At 45.2% G+C, this 17,309-nt stretch overlaps 1 protein-coding gene across 2 annotated transcripts in view; it reads left to right on the plus strand.

Moving 5' to 3' along the window:
• LOC102463045 (transcription initiation factor TFIID subunit 4-like) overlaps nt 1-17,309 on the plus strand; it is a 274,989-nt gene that overhangs the window by 2,828 nt on the left and 254,852 nt on the right. For both annotated transcript variants that reach the window (XM_075940091.1, XM_075940090.1), the window contains exon 2: nt 8,155-8,327. In XM_075940091.1, coding sequence (XP_075796206.1) covers nt 8,155-8,327 — 173 coding nt within the window. The remainder of the gene's footprint in view (nt 1-8,154; nt 8,328-17,309) is intronic.

Below are 17,309 nucleotides of genomic sequence, written 5' to 3' on the forward strand. Positions count from 1 at the left end.
AACAAACATATTTTAGATTTCAGAATATAATGTTGAAAAGTTAGTAGTGTGCAAACTTATAAAGGTTTGTTTTTGCTCTATAAAACTGCTTTCTAGTGAATTAAAGTTACTTAATTTGAATATAAAAGTCAAACAGGCAAGTGTTCTTAGGGAATAAGTTAGAGGAAAAAATGAAAATACCTGTAGTTTGACTGAAAAAGTAATGGACAGCTCATTACTGATTTTAAAATAATGCAATTTTCAAAGAGGAAACTTGTGTTTAAAGTTGAAACTTTTAATAGTCTGTTTTTGAGTAGGTCTTCTTAAATTATATCACAAGCTTTTAATTTCAGCATTCTGTTCTAGCTGGCAATAGAGCTGAAATAATAACCCACAATATTAGATGCTACAGATTCTATGTGTTTTATAATCATAGGCCAATAAAACAATGTCCCGAACCTGAATTAATCACATTCATTTTAAAAGCAAATTGTCATATATATGAACATTTATATCCTCATAGCAGGAAATATTTCTATAACTTCATGAATAACAAATGTAAGCATGCATCACAATTACTTTGACTGCTCCATTTCAATATTTCATAATGAAAAATAAGTCCCACAATAGCACAACAAAAATGTGTATGGAAGAAACAAATTGTGATGTCCTAAAATAAACTCCTGTGAAACACGTTGCATAAAGCTGTAAGGTGTAAATTTTCAGAAAAATGTTTATGGATTTATGTACACTGTGTGGTGGCTGTATGAAAAAAAATGTCTAATTGCATGTTTTAACTTATCATTTGCATGTACAGTTAACACAATGATTCAATTAAATAGAATAATGGCGTGTTCAAATTACAGTAAAACTCCAATAGTCCGGCACTCCTGATAGTCCGGCATCAAAATGGCAAGAACCTAGTGAGTGACCTTCAGCCAAAAATGAGTCATAAGGTAACAGCGGCAGCAGGTGAACTGAGCAAAAAGGTAAAAAAGTCTTAAAAAAACTAAAACATTACAGTATACTGTATACAGTATGTACAATAAAAAGGGTTAAGAACACTTTATATACAGTATATAATGTATACAGTATATATATAACCAGTTTATAGTACCTCCTGATAGTCCGGCATATCTGATAATCCCGCACCATGTAGATCCCTTAGGTTCTGGATTGTCGGAAGTCTACTGTAGTTTAAAATCTTATACAGTGTTGCTGTGGAAAAGACCTCACAATAAATAAGGAAAATCAAATATAGTGAAATTAATCGTTGATTTTTTTTTTATCAACATTAGGTAAAAGTCTGACTAAATTGACAGAGTGCTTTTAAATTGATGATTTTGTTATCTTTCAGCAGTAAATAATTGTGGAAAATACTCCATTTTTAGTTTTTCACCTGCTTTCGTAGTTTAGTCTGTATCTTCCTCTTTGAATTTCCTTACTTAGTTGTGTGAATTGTAGGGGTCAGACATAGCCCAACTACTTCAGAGCTGCTTCTCAGTTTTTCATCTTGCCTAAGGAAGTTTAGCAAGTGTGTTTTAGATGTTTCCTCTTAAAGTTAATTCACACAAAGAGAAATTACAGTACTTACAAGGATTATACATGAGCTCAGAGTGGATATGTAGAATCAGATAAATAGAACTTTTAAATTATGTGATGCACCCATGTTATATTCCTTAAAAAAGTGAAATCCCTGAATATGCTTTTAACTTTACTCAGATAGATTGAGCATGTGCAAAGCAGTTGTGGCTCTGATTTGTTCTTATGATTTCTATAGTTTAATTTCTAACTCATGAAAATTAAATGTTTCAAATGGCTTGCAATTGCATATTGTATTATATTATTAACAATTTGTTAATTCAACTAGAACATAGCATTTTATTTGTTTACAAGCACATAGCAAAAAGGGTTATTTTCAAAACTAAAATTAGCTCATCAGGCTTGCAAAATTAGTGAATTTTTTATTTTTATCATCCTGCAACATAGGTACAGTTTGATTGATAGTGCTAAGTCAAAAATTGACAAGCTAATAAACTGAAAATGCAGCCAGTGCATTCGATTTTGGCCAAGGATATGGCCTCTGCACCTTCAAAGACTTATGCTCATGCTTAGCTTTGTGCATTCAATGAGACTTTGTCTTCAGTGGGACTACTGGTTAGACAAACATCTGTCAGGGATGGTCTAGATCACTGTTTCTGAAAGTGTACCTCAAACACTTTCAGAAACACTTTAACTAGCTGCCATGATATGTTTATTTACTGGCGCCGTAGCCACGTAGCCTCATGGCTCCCATTGGCTCTGTTTTGTCCTTTGCAACCAAGGGGAGCTGTGGGAAGCAGTGGCCCACCCCATGCTGCTTCCCGCAGTTCCCCTTGGTTGCAAAGGATGAAATGGGGCCAATGGGAGCCACGAGACTCTGTGGCCGTGGCGCCGGTACATAAACAAATCAGGGCAGACAGTTCAAGTGTTTCTGAAAGTGTTTCTTCAGTACACTTTCAGAAACACTGGTCTAGATGGTGGTTGAGGACTGGACTTGATGACCTCTTGAGGTTCCTTCCAGTTCTAGATTCTGAGATACATTTAAACCCGGTGTAAGTCTTTGAAGGATTGGGGGCCTTAGTTTATAAAAATAAAATTGGATAGGGTAGAGGAATTTCAACAGTTGACCAAGGCACGTGACGTGACGTGACGTGACGTGACGTGGGAGGGACAGAAGATGCTTACCTACTAGGGATGTGTTTGGTTAACCGTTTAAAAGTATATACTATGAGCCAGTTAACCTTTATGGTTACACAAAAGCACCTCCCCACTGGCTGTGGTACTGTATCAGAGGCAGCAGAGCAGGATGGAAGGTTGGGGGAACAGGCGGGAGTGGTAAGTGGTAACCAGAAGGCTGGGCTCAACTGGAGAAAGCCCCCTGCCTGCAGCGCAGAAGGGCTGTCTGGCTGGAGCAGGCTCCCCCCCGCCACCATGGGACCCCCGCCCTCCGCGGTTACCTGCTTAAACATATTGTTTAGCGGTTAACATTTTTAATGGATATTTACATCGTTAATATTGTCAGAAGTATCTCTGCCAGTAAGTCCCATTGCTGAATCAAGAGTTAAGAATGAAATGTAACCCCTTCTCCTCCCATGCTTTTTCATGGTGGAAACCTGATTAAATGGACTTTGTGTGTGGAAGTAGGTGAAGGTTGATGGAACATAATCTACTTTCCCAGAGTAGGGGGAAATTATGGGTTTGCAGCACAACACACATTTCTCCCCTCCATGTAGCCCAGGGTGGGCAGTAAAATGGCAGTGGTTCACCAGGGTTAGCCTCCACAGGTACTAGTGATCACAGCACCTGTGGGCTGCAGATCACTGTTCCCGGCCAATGAGAGTGTTGGGAAGTGGTGCACACCGGGATACACTTCCCACAGCTCCCGTTGGCTGGGAACAGCAATTTGCAGCAAACATGAGCTGCGATCAGCTGTATGTACAGAGATGCAAGTAAATATAGCAGTGGGGGGCCCGTCAGGAGTTAAACCTCGCGAACCAGATCCAGCCTGCGGCCTGGTATTTGCCCACCTTTGATATAGCCACTACTTATCCTGAAGATGCTGACTATCTGAGTTCTAAAAACACAATGCTAGCAGTATTACACCCGTCAAAAGTCTTTTGACTTCTGTAACAAGAATCCTGTACTTGTTTTTATTGATTATCAACACACACATCAAACACAGGGCAGAAAAATCTTTAACCTAATTTCAGTACCCTCTGCTTTTTCATTGAAAACTATATGTTCTAATTTTTTAAAATGTAGTTTATTCTGTGACCTGTGATTTTTAAAATATTGATGAGAAAATTGAAGTGGGATGCAAGTAGGATAAATAAGGATCTTGGATTTATTTTGGACCATTGCTTTTGGATATTTAGATAACTATAGTGACCAAGAGACTCTCTAAAAAATATAAAATGTATTTACTTTATGTTGCTTGCCTTTTTTTTAATATGGACTTATCATAGTTATTAATGCCTGTTATTTGAGGATTGGATTACTGCTGAGTAGTTTACCTCATGCTGTGCTGGAAGACTAGTGGAACATGCCAGTTAGTGCAGAATGCAGCATCCTGGGTTTTTTTCCAGTGGTGTTTTGCCCCTAAGCCCTATTACATCTTTGCTCCAGAGATTGCAGTAGCTTCCAATTAGTTTTGTGAAGCAATTTAAGATTTTTGTTTGGAATTGTAATGCTGTTCATAATTTGTAAGATTGCTTTTCTCCTTGGCTGCGTCTAGACTGGCATGATTTTCTGCAAATACTTTTAATGGAAAAGTTTTTCCGTTAAAAGCATTTGCAGAAAAGAGCGTCTAGATTGGCATGGATGCTTTTGTGCAAAAAGTGCTTTTGTGCAAAAGCATCCGTGCCAATCTAGACACGGTTTTGCGCAAGAAAGCACCGGTGGCCATTTTCGCCATCGGGGCTTTTTTGCGCAAAACAGTTTTTACCTGTCTATACTGGCCCTCTTGCGCAAAAGCATTTGCGCAAGAGGACGTTTTCCCAAGTGGGAGCATCAGTGTATTTGCGCAAGAACACTGACAATCATACCTTAGATTGTCAGTGTTCTTGCACAAATTAAAGCGGCCAATGTAGAAAGCCAGCAAGTTTTTGCGCAAAAGCAACTGCTTTTGCACAAAATCTTGCCAGTCTAGACGCAGCCCTTGTGTTTTAGCTCAGCAGCTAACATGAATTTGGACACCCAAGGTGAGGTCATTGAGGCTCCGTGTGAGCACACTACTTCACCCACATATACATTGAAGGATTGGGAACTATATTTGTGTGTTTGGGGACTGGAGACGAGCTGTTCTTGGTGAAGGGTCCTTCAGTCTGGAATTTGATCCCTGCTTGAGATAACAGTGTAGTGTTTTATCTTCCTTCATTTTCAAAACATGTTACAGGATTCATTCTTTTATCTATGTTTTTTCTGATGAACTGTTAAATAAGGTTAGGGTGGGTTATTTTCTTTGCATGCCTTAATGACAGCTTAACACACATTTAATGGTGGTGTTTTTATTGATTCTGTTTTAATGTACTTAGTAGTTGATCGATGGTTGTATCTAGTAATTTAAAAAAAATAAAGAACTGCCACTTTTGTTGTCACATGGACACTTAGAATACTATTGACTCTGAGCATGCATTGCCACAATAAAAACCAAACTGTTTTACTCAGTATAGTTGTCTTTCTAGACAGTTTTCTGGGATCTCTGATAGCAACCATGGCCAAAAAGGTCTTTTCTATCTTTGGCTTGGCAAGAGTTCCATTATCTGTTTGATAGAGACTTTGCCATTGCCATCTTTTCTCCATTTAGGACAGATTTTGCAATGCATCCTCCACGGCAGTAATTGCAAAGGCTTTCTAATAATTCTAGCTGGATAACTGCTTCTCATATTCTGATCAAAATGGGCCAATGATAGTTTATTATGTCTGTGCTTTGCATATCCTGTAGATTTCCAATAACTTACTACAAAATCTTAAGTAAGTGGTCTCAAAACTTTTAAACCACAAGATCACTTTTTCAATTTAAGTGCAATGTAAGATCTACCTCAAACCCAAATACCCTTGTTCTTTCCCACCCCTTCTTTGAAGCCGTGCCCTTGCTCCACCCCTTCTCCAAGGCCTCACCCTGCTCACTCCATTCCCCCTTCCTTCCTCATCCTCACTCACTTTCACCAGGCTGGGGTAGGGAGTTGGGGTGCAGGCTCTGGTCTTAGGCCAAGTAGTTTGGAGTGTGGGAGGGGCTCCGGGCTTAGCCCAAAGTGGGGGATTGAGTTCCAGAAGGGGTTTCAGGGTGCAAGGTCTGGGAAGGAGTTTGGATGCAGGGGGGCTCATGTCTGGGGCAGGAGTTTGGGTATAGGAGGAGGTTCAGGGCTGGGTCAGGGGTTCAGGATGCAAGCTCTGGCTGGGCACCATTTAACTGAGATGGCTTCCGAGTGGTGGAGCAGTGGGGTTAAGGCAGGCTTACACCTGCCCTGGCCTTGCACCACTCCTGGATGCAGCTGGCATGTACAGCAATGGCTCCATGGCACCATGTGCTGCCCCTCAACTACAGGTACTGAGCCCTCAGCTTCTTCTGGCCACAGTTCCCCCTGCTTTGCCTTTCTCAGGGGCTGCAGGGACATGCCAGCCACTTCCAGGAGCAGCAGTTGGCCACAGGGAAAATTACTCTAGTTAGACATTTTAGAACTCACTACAGGCAGAGTTTCTGTGCCCCGGGCTTCCTGGAATCAGCCGCTGGATCAGTTTCAACAGCAGCTGAATCTGGACGCCTGGGACAGAGCAGCTGGGGCGCTACCGGGTAGGTCCCCGCAGCGCCGCACCTTGGCACTGCGGGGACCAACCCTGCAGCACCCCAGCTGCTCTATCCCAGGTGTCCCCAAGTCAGCTGCTGCTGAAACTGATCAGCCGCTGACTCCAGGAAGCCCGGGGCAGAGCAACTCTGCTTCGGGCTTCCTGTAGTCAGCTGCTGGTCAGTTTCAGCAGCGGCTGAATCAGGACGCCTGGGGCAGAGCAGTTGGGGTGCTGCTGGGTTGGTGACCAACCAGCAGCGCCCCAGCTGCTCTACTACAGGCGTCCGCGAGAAAAGCCTGGTCTGCTGGGGGGGGGGGGGGGGACGCACTAGCTGCGCCCCCCCCTTCCCCCAGCAGACCATGGAGACGCAGGTGGCGGGACCGCAACACGCCGCGGTCCCGCCGTCCGCATCCTCCGCGGCTTTGCTCCGTGTCTCCCTGGTCTGCTGGGGGGGACCCCCCCAGCAGTCCAGGGAGACGCAGAGCAAAGCTGCGGAGGACCCGGGTGGCGAGACCGTGGCGCGTCTGGGCTGTCCCGTAGCCTGCGTCCTCCGCGGCTTTGCTCTGCGTCTCCCTGGTCTGCTGGGGGAGACGTGGAAAAAGCTCCGTTCGTAAGTACGGATCCGACATAAGTCGGATCCACGTAACCCGGGGACTGCCTGTACTCAGGGAATTAAATTTAAGCATAAGAGAGAAATGAAAATTATGAAATGCACAGACCAGACAAAACTCAAACTAACACACTTTGCAAGCAGTAAAAGAAGTAACAACAACACAGTGTGTGAGAGTGACAGAGATTTGCATTGCCAAGCTCCCTCCATACCCTTCTCTCTGTGTGGAGATAGGGTACAGGAGTGGGAGGAGGAGGGACACCCTGACATCAGCACCCCTCTTTCTCCCTCCCACACTGTGCACAGCAAGCAGGAGGCTCCAGGGGGCAGCTCCAAGGCAGAGAGCAGGGGCAGCATGACAGTGAGTGAAGGGACAACTGAAGTGCCAGCACTTGACAGCTTCCCATCCGAACTGGTCAGGATCACCTGTCAGAGGCTCCAAGATCTACCAGTAGATCCCGATCTACAGGTTGGTGACCACTGTCTTAAGTCTTCTGGTGTCCAATATCCGCTGCTGCTTCCCTTTTTCTGTCCAGCTGATCTAGAAGACTTAAGCCAGGGTGAGGTTTGTTGTAACTGACCATTTTTGCTAGCAGGCCTTTATCTCGAGTTCATTACTGTCGGTTGAATACTGCTCACATTCGGAAAGTATTGGATGACATTTCTTTTTGTTGAGGCATTTAGGTAATTTCTAGCTTGTTTCCCCTGATACTTATAATGCTTATGAGGTCTTCCACATCTCTGTCCTATGGTGCATAAAGAGGTTGTTCTGTTTTGGTTCTTAATTAGCTCTATCTACTGTGCTCCCTGATTTTGTGGTTGTGACTGCCTTAAAATGAGTGTAAATATTTTAGTAAAATTGTCATGAATTAGCTTCAGAATACTCATACCAAATACTCTGAATTGCTGAACCCATTTTATAGAACTTGATTAGTTCTTTCTGATCTACTGCTGTCTCTATAATTACACCTCTAAATTTTGTAATTTTCTTATACACTCAGATAACCAATGGTTGGTTGCATTTGTACTATTCAAATATCATCTAAATTGTTGCTACAAGCTGTAATTTATATATTTTTTTCTGCTGCTAGTAACTACTTTCTGATTTTAGTATCTGATTTTATACTGTAATAAACATGTTAGGAATGATGTATGATGTATTAAGAAGGGAACATGTTAAGTTACTGCACATCAGTTCGATTCATAGTACTTACTATTATTTTGATCAATTTCATTAGGTATGGTCTTGGTGCGCACCGAAGCTGGACAGCTTGTAATGGTACCTCAGCAGGCTTTAGCCCAGGCTCAAGTTCAAGCTCAAATACAAACACAGGCCCAAGGTTCCACCAACATTTCACCCCGACTTTCAGTGCCCACAAGTGGTCCAGTTTTTCGTTTAACAACAACTCAGGTACTTTTTTCACACATTTTTCTTTATCATCTACCGTTTCTTCTATCATGTACATTATAAAGCTGGACTTGTTTGCAAATTTGTCCACAAACCTTTTTGTACTGAAAACAAGTTACAGAGGAGGGGAATATTGTACCTCACCTTTAGCCAAAGGCCGGATTAGTTGCAGGGGTCCAGGAAATTTCTCTATACATCTACCTTTCAGGAGTCCCACGTTATGGTGGGTACAACAAATCTCATAAAATAAGCTGCATCAAGCTTGGTCAGAACTTAGTTTGAAGATCTCCAAGGAGATCATACGTACTGATGATTTAGTAGGTGACTTACTTTCTTCTGAGTCAGTATTGATCAAAATCCTCAGTACAGGCAGTCCCCGAGTTACGCGGATCCGATTTAAGTCGGATCCGCACTTACGAACAGGGCTTTCTCGCCCCAGAGCTCGCAGGCAGTGGGACCACCCAGAGCGCAGCTCTCCCACCACCTCGACCTCCGGGGCGAGAAAAGCTGCTCTGGGTGCCCCTGGTCTGCTGGGGACCGTCTCCAGCAGACCAGGGACACCTGGAGCAAAGCTGGGGAGGCGGAGGGGTCCCGCGCCTCTGAGGCTTTGCTCTGGCAAAGTCTCAGAGGCGCGGGACTCTGCCGCTGCTGCGGCTTTGCTCCCGTGTCCCTGGTCTGCTGGAGACGGTCCCTAGCAGACCAGAGGCACTGGGAGCAAAGCCACAGCGGCAGAGGGGTCCCGCGCCTCCCCGGCTTTGCCACAGCAAAGCCTCAGAGGCGCGGGACCCCTCCGCCTCCCCGGCTTTGCTCCGGGTGTCCCTGGTCTGCTGGGGACCGTCTCCAGCAGACCAGGGACACCGGGAGCAAAGCCGCGGAGCACGCGGGCAGCGGACAGCCCAGACGCGCCGCGGCTGTCCCGCTGCCGGCGTGCTCCGGGGCTTTGCTCCCCGTCTCCCTGGTCTGCTGGTCTCCAGCAGACCAGGGAGATGCAGAGCAAAGCCGCGGAGGACCCGGGCGGCGGGACCGTGGTGCGTCTCGGTCCCCCGCCTGCGTCTCCCTGGTCTGCTGGGGAGGGGGAGGCGCAGCTAGTACGCCCCCCCCAGCAGTCCAGGCTTTTCTCCGGACGCCTGTGGTAGAGCAGCTGGGGCGCTGCCGGTTGGTCCCGCAGCGCCGCTCTGGCTGCTCTGCCCCAGGCGTCCCCAAGTCAGCCGCTGCTGAAACTGACCAGCGCTGACTACAGGAAGCCCGAGGCAGAGTTGCTCTTCCCCGGGCTTCCTGGAATCAGCCGCTGATCAGTTTCAGCAGCAGCTGACTTGGGGATACCTGGGGTTCTTAAGTTGAATCTGTATGTAAGTCGGAACTGGCGTCCAGATTCAGCCTGTTGAAACTGATCAGAGGCTGAGTCCAGGAAGCCCGGAGCAGAGCAACTCTGCCTCGAGCTTCCTGTAGTCAGCCGTTTGTCAGTTTCAGCAGCGGCTGAATCTGGACGCCAGTTCCGACTTACATACAGATTCAATTTAAGAATAAACCCACAGTCCCTATCTTGTACGTAACCCGGGGACTGCCTGTATGTCATTTGGAAGCTTTGTGCTGTTAAGATTAATTTTTCAAATAAAACAAACAATACATGTCCTGCCCTCTTGTAATCATTAAATGGTGTTATACATATATTCAAGAGTAAGGGTGATGATTCACATGTTACATTAAGATTTCAAAATATTTTGCAGTGTTTGATGTTAAAACATTACAGTATGTCAATGCAGTGGTGGCTGCTAAGATTACTGTTAAGTTTCTGATGAGTGCTTTGAGACCCTTCTAGCTAAAAGAACCAAAACATATATTAATGCAAGCAATTATTATTAGACTAAGTGGTAGTGCTTTAGGGAGGTTGTTCAGTTGTGGCAACTTTGGCCTATAAAGTTACAGATGAGTATTTCTGAGCATTATTACTGAACAATTTAGCCCTACTAATGCTCTTCTGATTTGTGGGGGGCAGAGTTCACATTGGTACTTATGAACACTACAAGTAACTGTAAGCTGGTTGTCCTAATCAACAGCATCCCCTTTGGTCAGAAGGAGTATTTCAGTCTTACCTTGATCTGGGAAGGCATCAAGTCACATCAAGTTAATTGAGTCTCTGTGCCAGTTCCATTCTGCTATAAAGGGTGTTAGTTTCAGTCCTGCTGGGGTATATGGCTTTCCCCTTTACCTGGTAGGGTCAGTTGATCCTGGTCCTCAGGGGGTCTGAAAAATACCTTGTTCTTAAGTCTCTGTTATGGGATTGGTAGGGAAACTCAGGCTCACCCACTCCACTGGGTTCCAGCTCTAGACCCTTAAACCAGGCTAGCCAAATCAGGTTTGAACCAGGTTCTCTTGTCTGGCAACATCAATGGTTCAGCATGTTTGTGTTCTCCAAGGTTGGACCATTCATGGGGAAAAGGTAGGGCCCCGCATTCATCAACTCCTTCTCTGCCTTCCCAGAGTGTCACAAATTCCTACTTTGCAACATCCAAGCTCAGGCAGGGGGAGGATCAGGAACAGTGGGCACAGCCTGATGACCATAGGGTTCTTCTGGCCCCTGGCTGCAGAATGCCCAGATTCTTCCCCCAAGTCCCCACCCCCAAACCCTATGCCTGCCCTGTCAGCTATACTGGAAACTGAGCACAGCTAGATGGCACTCCCTCCTGCCCACTGTGGGGGCTGTCCAGGTCCCACTGTGCCCCTCTTACATTCTTTCATGCCCCTCTAAGGAGGTATATGTCACAGTTTTGGGATGACTGCTGTAAATCCCTTCTCTGGACTGTTGTGTATGGGTAGCTTCTCACCATCTTGCTAGCAGGACTTTCATTCTCCGGCTTGTTTGTTCCTTTCGTAGCCGTCCTGTCTCCTGCTTCATAGTTTTATTTTTCTAGCTGCTGTGAGGCTGCCGGTCAGTGCTGGTTGGTGGTTAATGAGTATGTTATAAAATTGTATGTTTAGAAGTCTCCCATGTAAAGATACAGAGAAAATTGTTCACTTTTAATTCTCCAATTAAAAGTGAATTAACTTTTAATTAACAATCAGAGGAAGTTGAAAAAAGAGTCTTGTTAAGAGGACAGAAAACGTGTAGTGTGACCATTTGAGGAGAATGATTATGAGCATAAGTATGACAAGCTTGGTAAAGAAAGGTCTTTAGAATTATGTGGAATGCTGTGGGTGGAAGGTTGCAAAAAAGGCATTAGGAAAAAAACCCTCTGCTTTGTGACTTTGTGGGAGGCTCTTCTGAAACAGGCCTAAGTGCAATGTTACCACGGCTGCGTCGGATTTTCTCTGCTCAGTTTCCAGTATAGCTTTAGCCCAATCACTGCTTTGCTCTGCACCGCCTCCAGCCGCAGTTCCAATCCCAGCCCTGCCCTCATTCCCTCTCCAACCCTAGGCCAGCTCTGCCTTTAGCCCTAGCTCCTTCCACATGTGCAATTCAGCCCTCAGCTTGCCTTCAGCTCAAAATTCTCTGCTGAGCCAGCTGTTCAGTAATGGACGAAGGCCCAGACAGATTTAATTACTGGTACAAGTTGGATTTTCTGTGGATAGGATGTAGTACCGTATATTGAAGAGACATACAATAATTAGTGCAGAGGGTATCAAACTGTCTATGTAGTTGCTTTTTTAGCACTGGTGAAAAAGCTGTCATTTTATGAGATAGTTGTGGTCCATGCTAGTTTTCTGAGGCTTTCTTGAACAATTAAATTAAAAACAAACTCCTTTCTTTATATCGCTGCTTCATATTTGCCTATGCCAGATATTTTTTACTTTGGGTGCAAATACAAACCCACAGTATACACAAACTAATCAAATTTTGACTGATAATGCCAAAATTGGTTGAATATCAGATACAAGAGAAGAGAACCATCCTGCAAAAGAATCAGAGATTAGAGCTAAGGATGTACCTGTGTGGGGGGTGAGTCTCAAGCCCTTGGCCTCTGGCTGTGGAGGAAGGTACCTTATCCACTGTGCCACTGAAGGAGCCTCCAGCTTCTCTGTATTCTGGGCCCCTCTTAATCTGTCCTATGTCCCAAGGGTGCCAGGTGTGTCCTAAGGATGTAAAGGACTAGTCACTCCCCTCCCCTTGCTGCCTCTATCATATAGAGGCAGCAAGGGTGGAGAAGAGGGGAGCTGACTCCAGAGTCCCCAGCTGACCCCTGGCTCCCTGCTGCATTCCAGATTTGAAATGTACAGGAGTCCCTAGCAGGGACTGTGGTACATTTCAAAGAGGGAGTGCAGCCTGGAGTCTGGGACCAATGTGGGACGCTGAGCCCACCTGGGCTCTTGTGCATTTCGAAGTGGAAGTGCCCACATGGAGCCCGGAGTCAGTGGGAATTCCCTGTGGTCCTGGGCTCCACGTGGCATTCCAACTGTGAAATGCACAAGAACCCCCGTTGGGGCTCTTGTATATTTCAAAGGTAGAACGCAGAAGTGCCTATCGACTAGTTAAGTAGTTGATGGAAATTGCATCGACTACTCGACTAGTAAATTAATTGCTATTTAACATCCCTAATACAAACACAATAATGGTTGACAATTGGGGATATAACCAAGGAGATACTCTTGCTATATGAAATGAGCGCTCTTTAATCTTGTCTATTTAATAGTCTTCTAATTTTAGTTTTTCATGTAGCTATAGTTGCTACAGAGAAGCGTGTAGGATCAAGATTGGGAGGAGAAATGTGCATAAGAGTATATTCTATTAAGAATTGTCTTCAGTAGAAAAAAATATTGAGAAGTATAGCTCTAATGGGCATAGAATCTTAGAAGACCTAAGATGATGATGGTTGGGTACACTGAAGGCTTACCGGCTGCACAGTGCACTGCCATTTAGGAGCTGGGAATTTGGGTCCCAAACTTATTCACAAATGTGATACACAACAAGAATTTGGAATCTGCTTGTGTGTTGCTCTCCTGTAACTGCTTTTGGCTGATTTGGAGCAGAATTGTTAATTTTGGAAGTACCTTAAATCATCTACTGCTGTGTTTTATACATTTAATACAAGTTATCACCTAGTATCAAGCTGTGGTGTGGGACCTTTGAGTGTGGTTGGGCAGTAACAAAAGAATTGTGAATAATGAATATCTTAGTGCAGGGGTGGGGAACGTTTTAGGGTCGAAGGTCACTCACCCACAGAAAAATCAGTTGGGGGCCACACACACAAACTCCTCAGTGATGTAGTACCCAAGTAAGAAGCAGAAAGACACTCTTTACTTTCCCCTCGCAATCCAGAGCCTTGGGGGGCCCATCTTAGTAGATTTTCTGTGCGCTAGCCCCATGGTGGAACAGCGGCGGGGCTGGAGCGCCAGCACAGGCTCCCCAATGCAGGAGAGGGCCGTGAGCCTTGGGGGATGGATCCAGGCAAGCCAGGTGCCAGGCCTGAGGCTCCCTACCCCTGTCTTAGAGTTTGATTTCAACATTTTGCAGTGGAAGTACCGGAACAGTAGAATTGCTACTAGTCAGGAATCCATGTGCACTGTGTATAGTATCTGCCCAGACTGTCATATTGGTTTGTCCATTTCATGACTACCACGTTTGTTTACTCTTATCAATGAATAAAGGCCATGAAATGATTAAAACGAAGTCATTGGGAGGCTTGAATTTAATTATTCTGGAAACAGGCTGTAGCTTTCTCTCTCCTGTTACCAGTAACTATTCTATTTGTATGTATTTGGTCCTGAAAATATGTTTAAAACATTTGATTATATCCATTTTTCATCCAGAAAAGAGTGAATTTCTTAAATGATAAAAGCTTTATTATGTGAGAACTACACTTATATTTATTTCTTATGGAAAGCTTATTTCCTGAGGCTCTTGAACTCATTGCTTTTCTGGAGAAAATGTTTAATGACAAATATTGTGCTAAGCTTTTAGAAGTGGTTGTATCTTTAATTTTTTTTTCTAGTTTGAATAATGGTGATTGATTTTAGAAAGGAATCTAATTCAAGAAGTACAGCAAATAATGTATACTGAAAACAAAATTGTCTTCCAGCCATTCTATATTTCACAGAAAGTTTTTTCCCTGTTCCAGAATACAGTTCTGACTTGTCAAAAAGTTGGAGCCTGACAGGGTTTTTTCCTCCAGTGAAAACCTGCAAGAGTATGTGAAATATTTTCCACATGGATGTTATTACGCCTGTAAAGTAAAATCTCCAGGAGTCCTGTTCTCAGTCATTCAGGCGGAGACAAATTGACTCAGAACAGACTGAATGTAAACTAGGGATGTCAACTTGTAGACAACTACACGATTAATCTTGTTGACTACACACACTCCTCCCCCCCCTGCTGCCTCTTTATCAAAGGCAGCAAGGGGAGGGGAGTGTTAGCTAGAGCCTATGAGGAACTACAGGCAGTCCCCGGTTACGTACAAGATAGGGACTGTAGGTTTGTTTTTAAGTTGAATCTGTATGTGAGTCGGAACTGGCGTCAGCCGCTGCTGAAACTGATCAGTTTCAACCGTGGCTGAATCTGGATGCCAGTTCTGAGTTACATACAGATTCAACTTCAGAAACCCAGGCGTCCCCAAGTCAGCTGCTGCTGAAACTGATCAGCGGCTGATTCCAGGAAGCCTGGGACAGAGCAACTCTGCCTCGGGCTTCCTGTAGTCAGCCGCTGGTCAGTTTCAGCAGCGGCTGACTTGGGGACGCCAGGGGCAGAGCAGCTGGGGTGCTGCTGGGTTGCTCCAGTAGGGCAGAGCAGCTGGGGTGCTGCTGGGCTCCTCGGCGCTACTGGAGCAACCCAGCAGCACCCCAGCTGCTCTGCCTCAGGCGTCCTGATTCAGCCGCTGCTGAAACTGACCAGCAGCGGCTGAATCAGGACTCCTGGGGCAGAGCAGCTGGGGTGCTGCCAGGTTGGTCCGGAGCGGCGCTGCGGGACCAACCCGGCAGCCCCCAGCTGCTCTACCCCAGGGGTAGGCAAGAAAAGCCTGGTCTGCGGGGGGGGGGGGGGGGGGCGGGGGAGGCACTAGCTGCACCCCCCCACAGCAGACCAGGGAGACGGGGGTGGCGGGACACCCAAGTCCTCCATGGCTTTGCTCCGTCTCCCTGGTCTGCTGACCTGGGAGACGCGGAGCAAAGCCGCAGAGCACGCGGGCAGCGGGACAGTCCAGGCGCGCCGCGCTGTCTCGCTGCTGGCGTGCTCCGAGGCTTTGCTCCCCATCTCCCTGGTCTGCTGGTCAGACCAGGGAGACGGGGAGCAAAGCCTTGGAGCACGCCCGCAGTGGGACAGCCCGGGCCCGCTTGAGCTGTCCCCCTGCGGGCGTGCTCCGTGGCTTTGCTCCTCGTCTCCCTGGTCTGCAGGGAGATGGGGAGCAAAGCCTTGGAGCACGCCCGCAGCGGGACAGCCCGGGAGCACTTGAGCTATCCCCCTGCGGGCGTGCTCCGCGGCTTTGCTCCTCATCTCCCTGGTCTTCCCCGGCTTCCCCCGAGGACATTTGTTTTCAATTAAAATCTGAGGAGAGATGTTTGAGGACTTTCATATTTAACACCTAAAGTCAAATATGTCAGTTTTACTCACTTTTCCCATTAATGCTTGAAACCATTTTCAGTGTCATATTTGTAACACAATTTGTGGTTACACACATAATAATATAAATAATAATAATAAATTATGTTAAGAAATCACATTATAAATTTCCTATCTAGATTATAATGGTGCAACATCACCATTATAGTTAAGGTTGCATGTCAATTTCTGGTTTTCAGTCTAAATCTTTGTATAGCTGTGCAGTAAAGTTTTAATAACTCAGGCACATGAGCCAAGATGTCTCTGTTATAATATGTATTTATTTTGTGGTGAGGTTTACTGTGAACACTGTAAAATAGCCAGCAGCCAGTCTAACAAAAATGTTTGGTATATTGGGTGGGATGGGTGGGAAGGAGACAGAGACAGAAGACTGGTGTGTGTGTGTGTGTGTGTGTGTGTGTGTGTGTGTGTGTGTGTGTGTGTGTGTGTGTGTGTGTGTGTGTGTGTGTGTGTGTGTGTGTGTGTGTGTGTGTGTGTGTGTGCGTGTGCGTGTGCGTGTGCGTGCGCGCGGGCACCTTTGCATCGGGAGGCAGGAAGGTGGCAATGAGAACAAGCCTTGAATGGGTTATTTGAAAAAATCTGTATTAGTATTACTAACACTTGGGAGATTGGTAGGGAAAGTGGGTATTTCCTGAATTAAGGGCAGATTAACATATTGTTTCCAAAACACATAGCATGGAAGTTTGGAACTGGAAGTGCAGGAACTTTGATCACTTTGGGGGAAAAATAAGTATTGCTAGTGTATGGATTGCTGGTGTATGGATTCCTGAATCACAAGATTGAAGAAGTTGTGAGAGAGCGAGAGAGCAATGGAGCACACCAGGACATGGGGATTGCTGACTGCAGGCTGATTTGGGTGGAAAAAGGTGGCTGCATTGCCATCATATTTTGCTCATTCTTCTGGTGACTTAAGAGATTGTGTTCTTCTAGACACTGCTGATTCACTTGTGTGGAAATCATCTGAGCTTTATTCTGGGTGCTTACCTTATAAATGTGTGAAAACAGATTTGGACCACATCATATATTTGTGTGCAGGAGCGATGATGATTTTCTCTGATGTAGCTCAGCATCTGAATAATTGCAGCAATATGAAAGTTATTAATAATTTTTGGAAGAATATTAATCAGAAAATTAGAATATTCATGGCTGACCAGATTATATGTTCTGTATGTCATAGAAACATTGTTAGTTCTGACACCTCATTAACCTCAGTACTTTGAACAGAAACCCTGTCTAAGATTTCTTTTACTGGCCCCACCTCAAGCTCCATCCCTCCAACTATTCTGAAACACAATCAGCAACTCCCTTTCACTATTGACATAGTTGATCATAGCTTCAGAAGCTTCATTGAGTTGGGTTATAGGAGTTGGGAAGTAATGGCAATAGAAACATTTATATGGCAGGGAGCAAAGATTGCAGGCAGCAGCATTCACTGCTTA

Source organism: Pelodiscus sinensis, chromosome 12, assembly GCF_049634645.1.
Source record: "Pelodiscus sinensis isolate JC-2024 chromosome 12, ASM4963464v1, whole genome shotgun sequence".
NCBI classification, from domain to species: Eukaryota; Metazoa; Chordata; order Testudines; family Trionychidae; genus Pelodiscus; species Pelodiscus sinensis.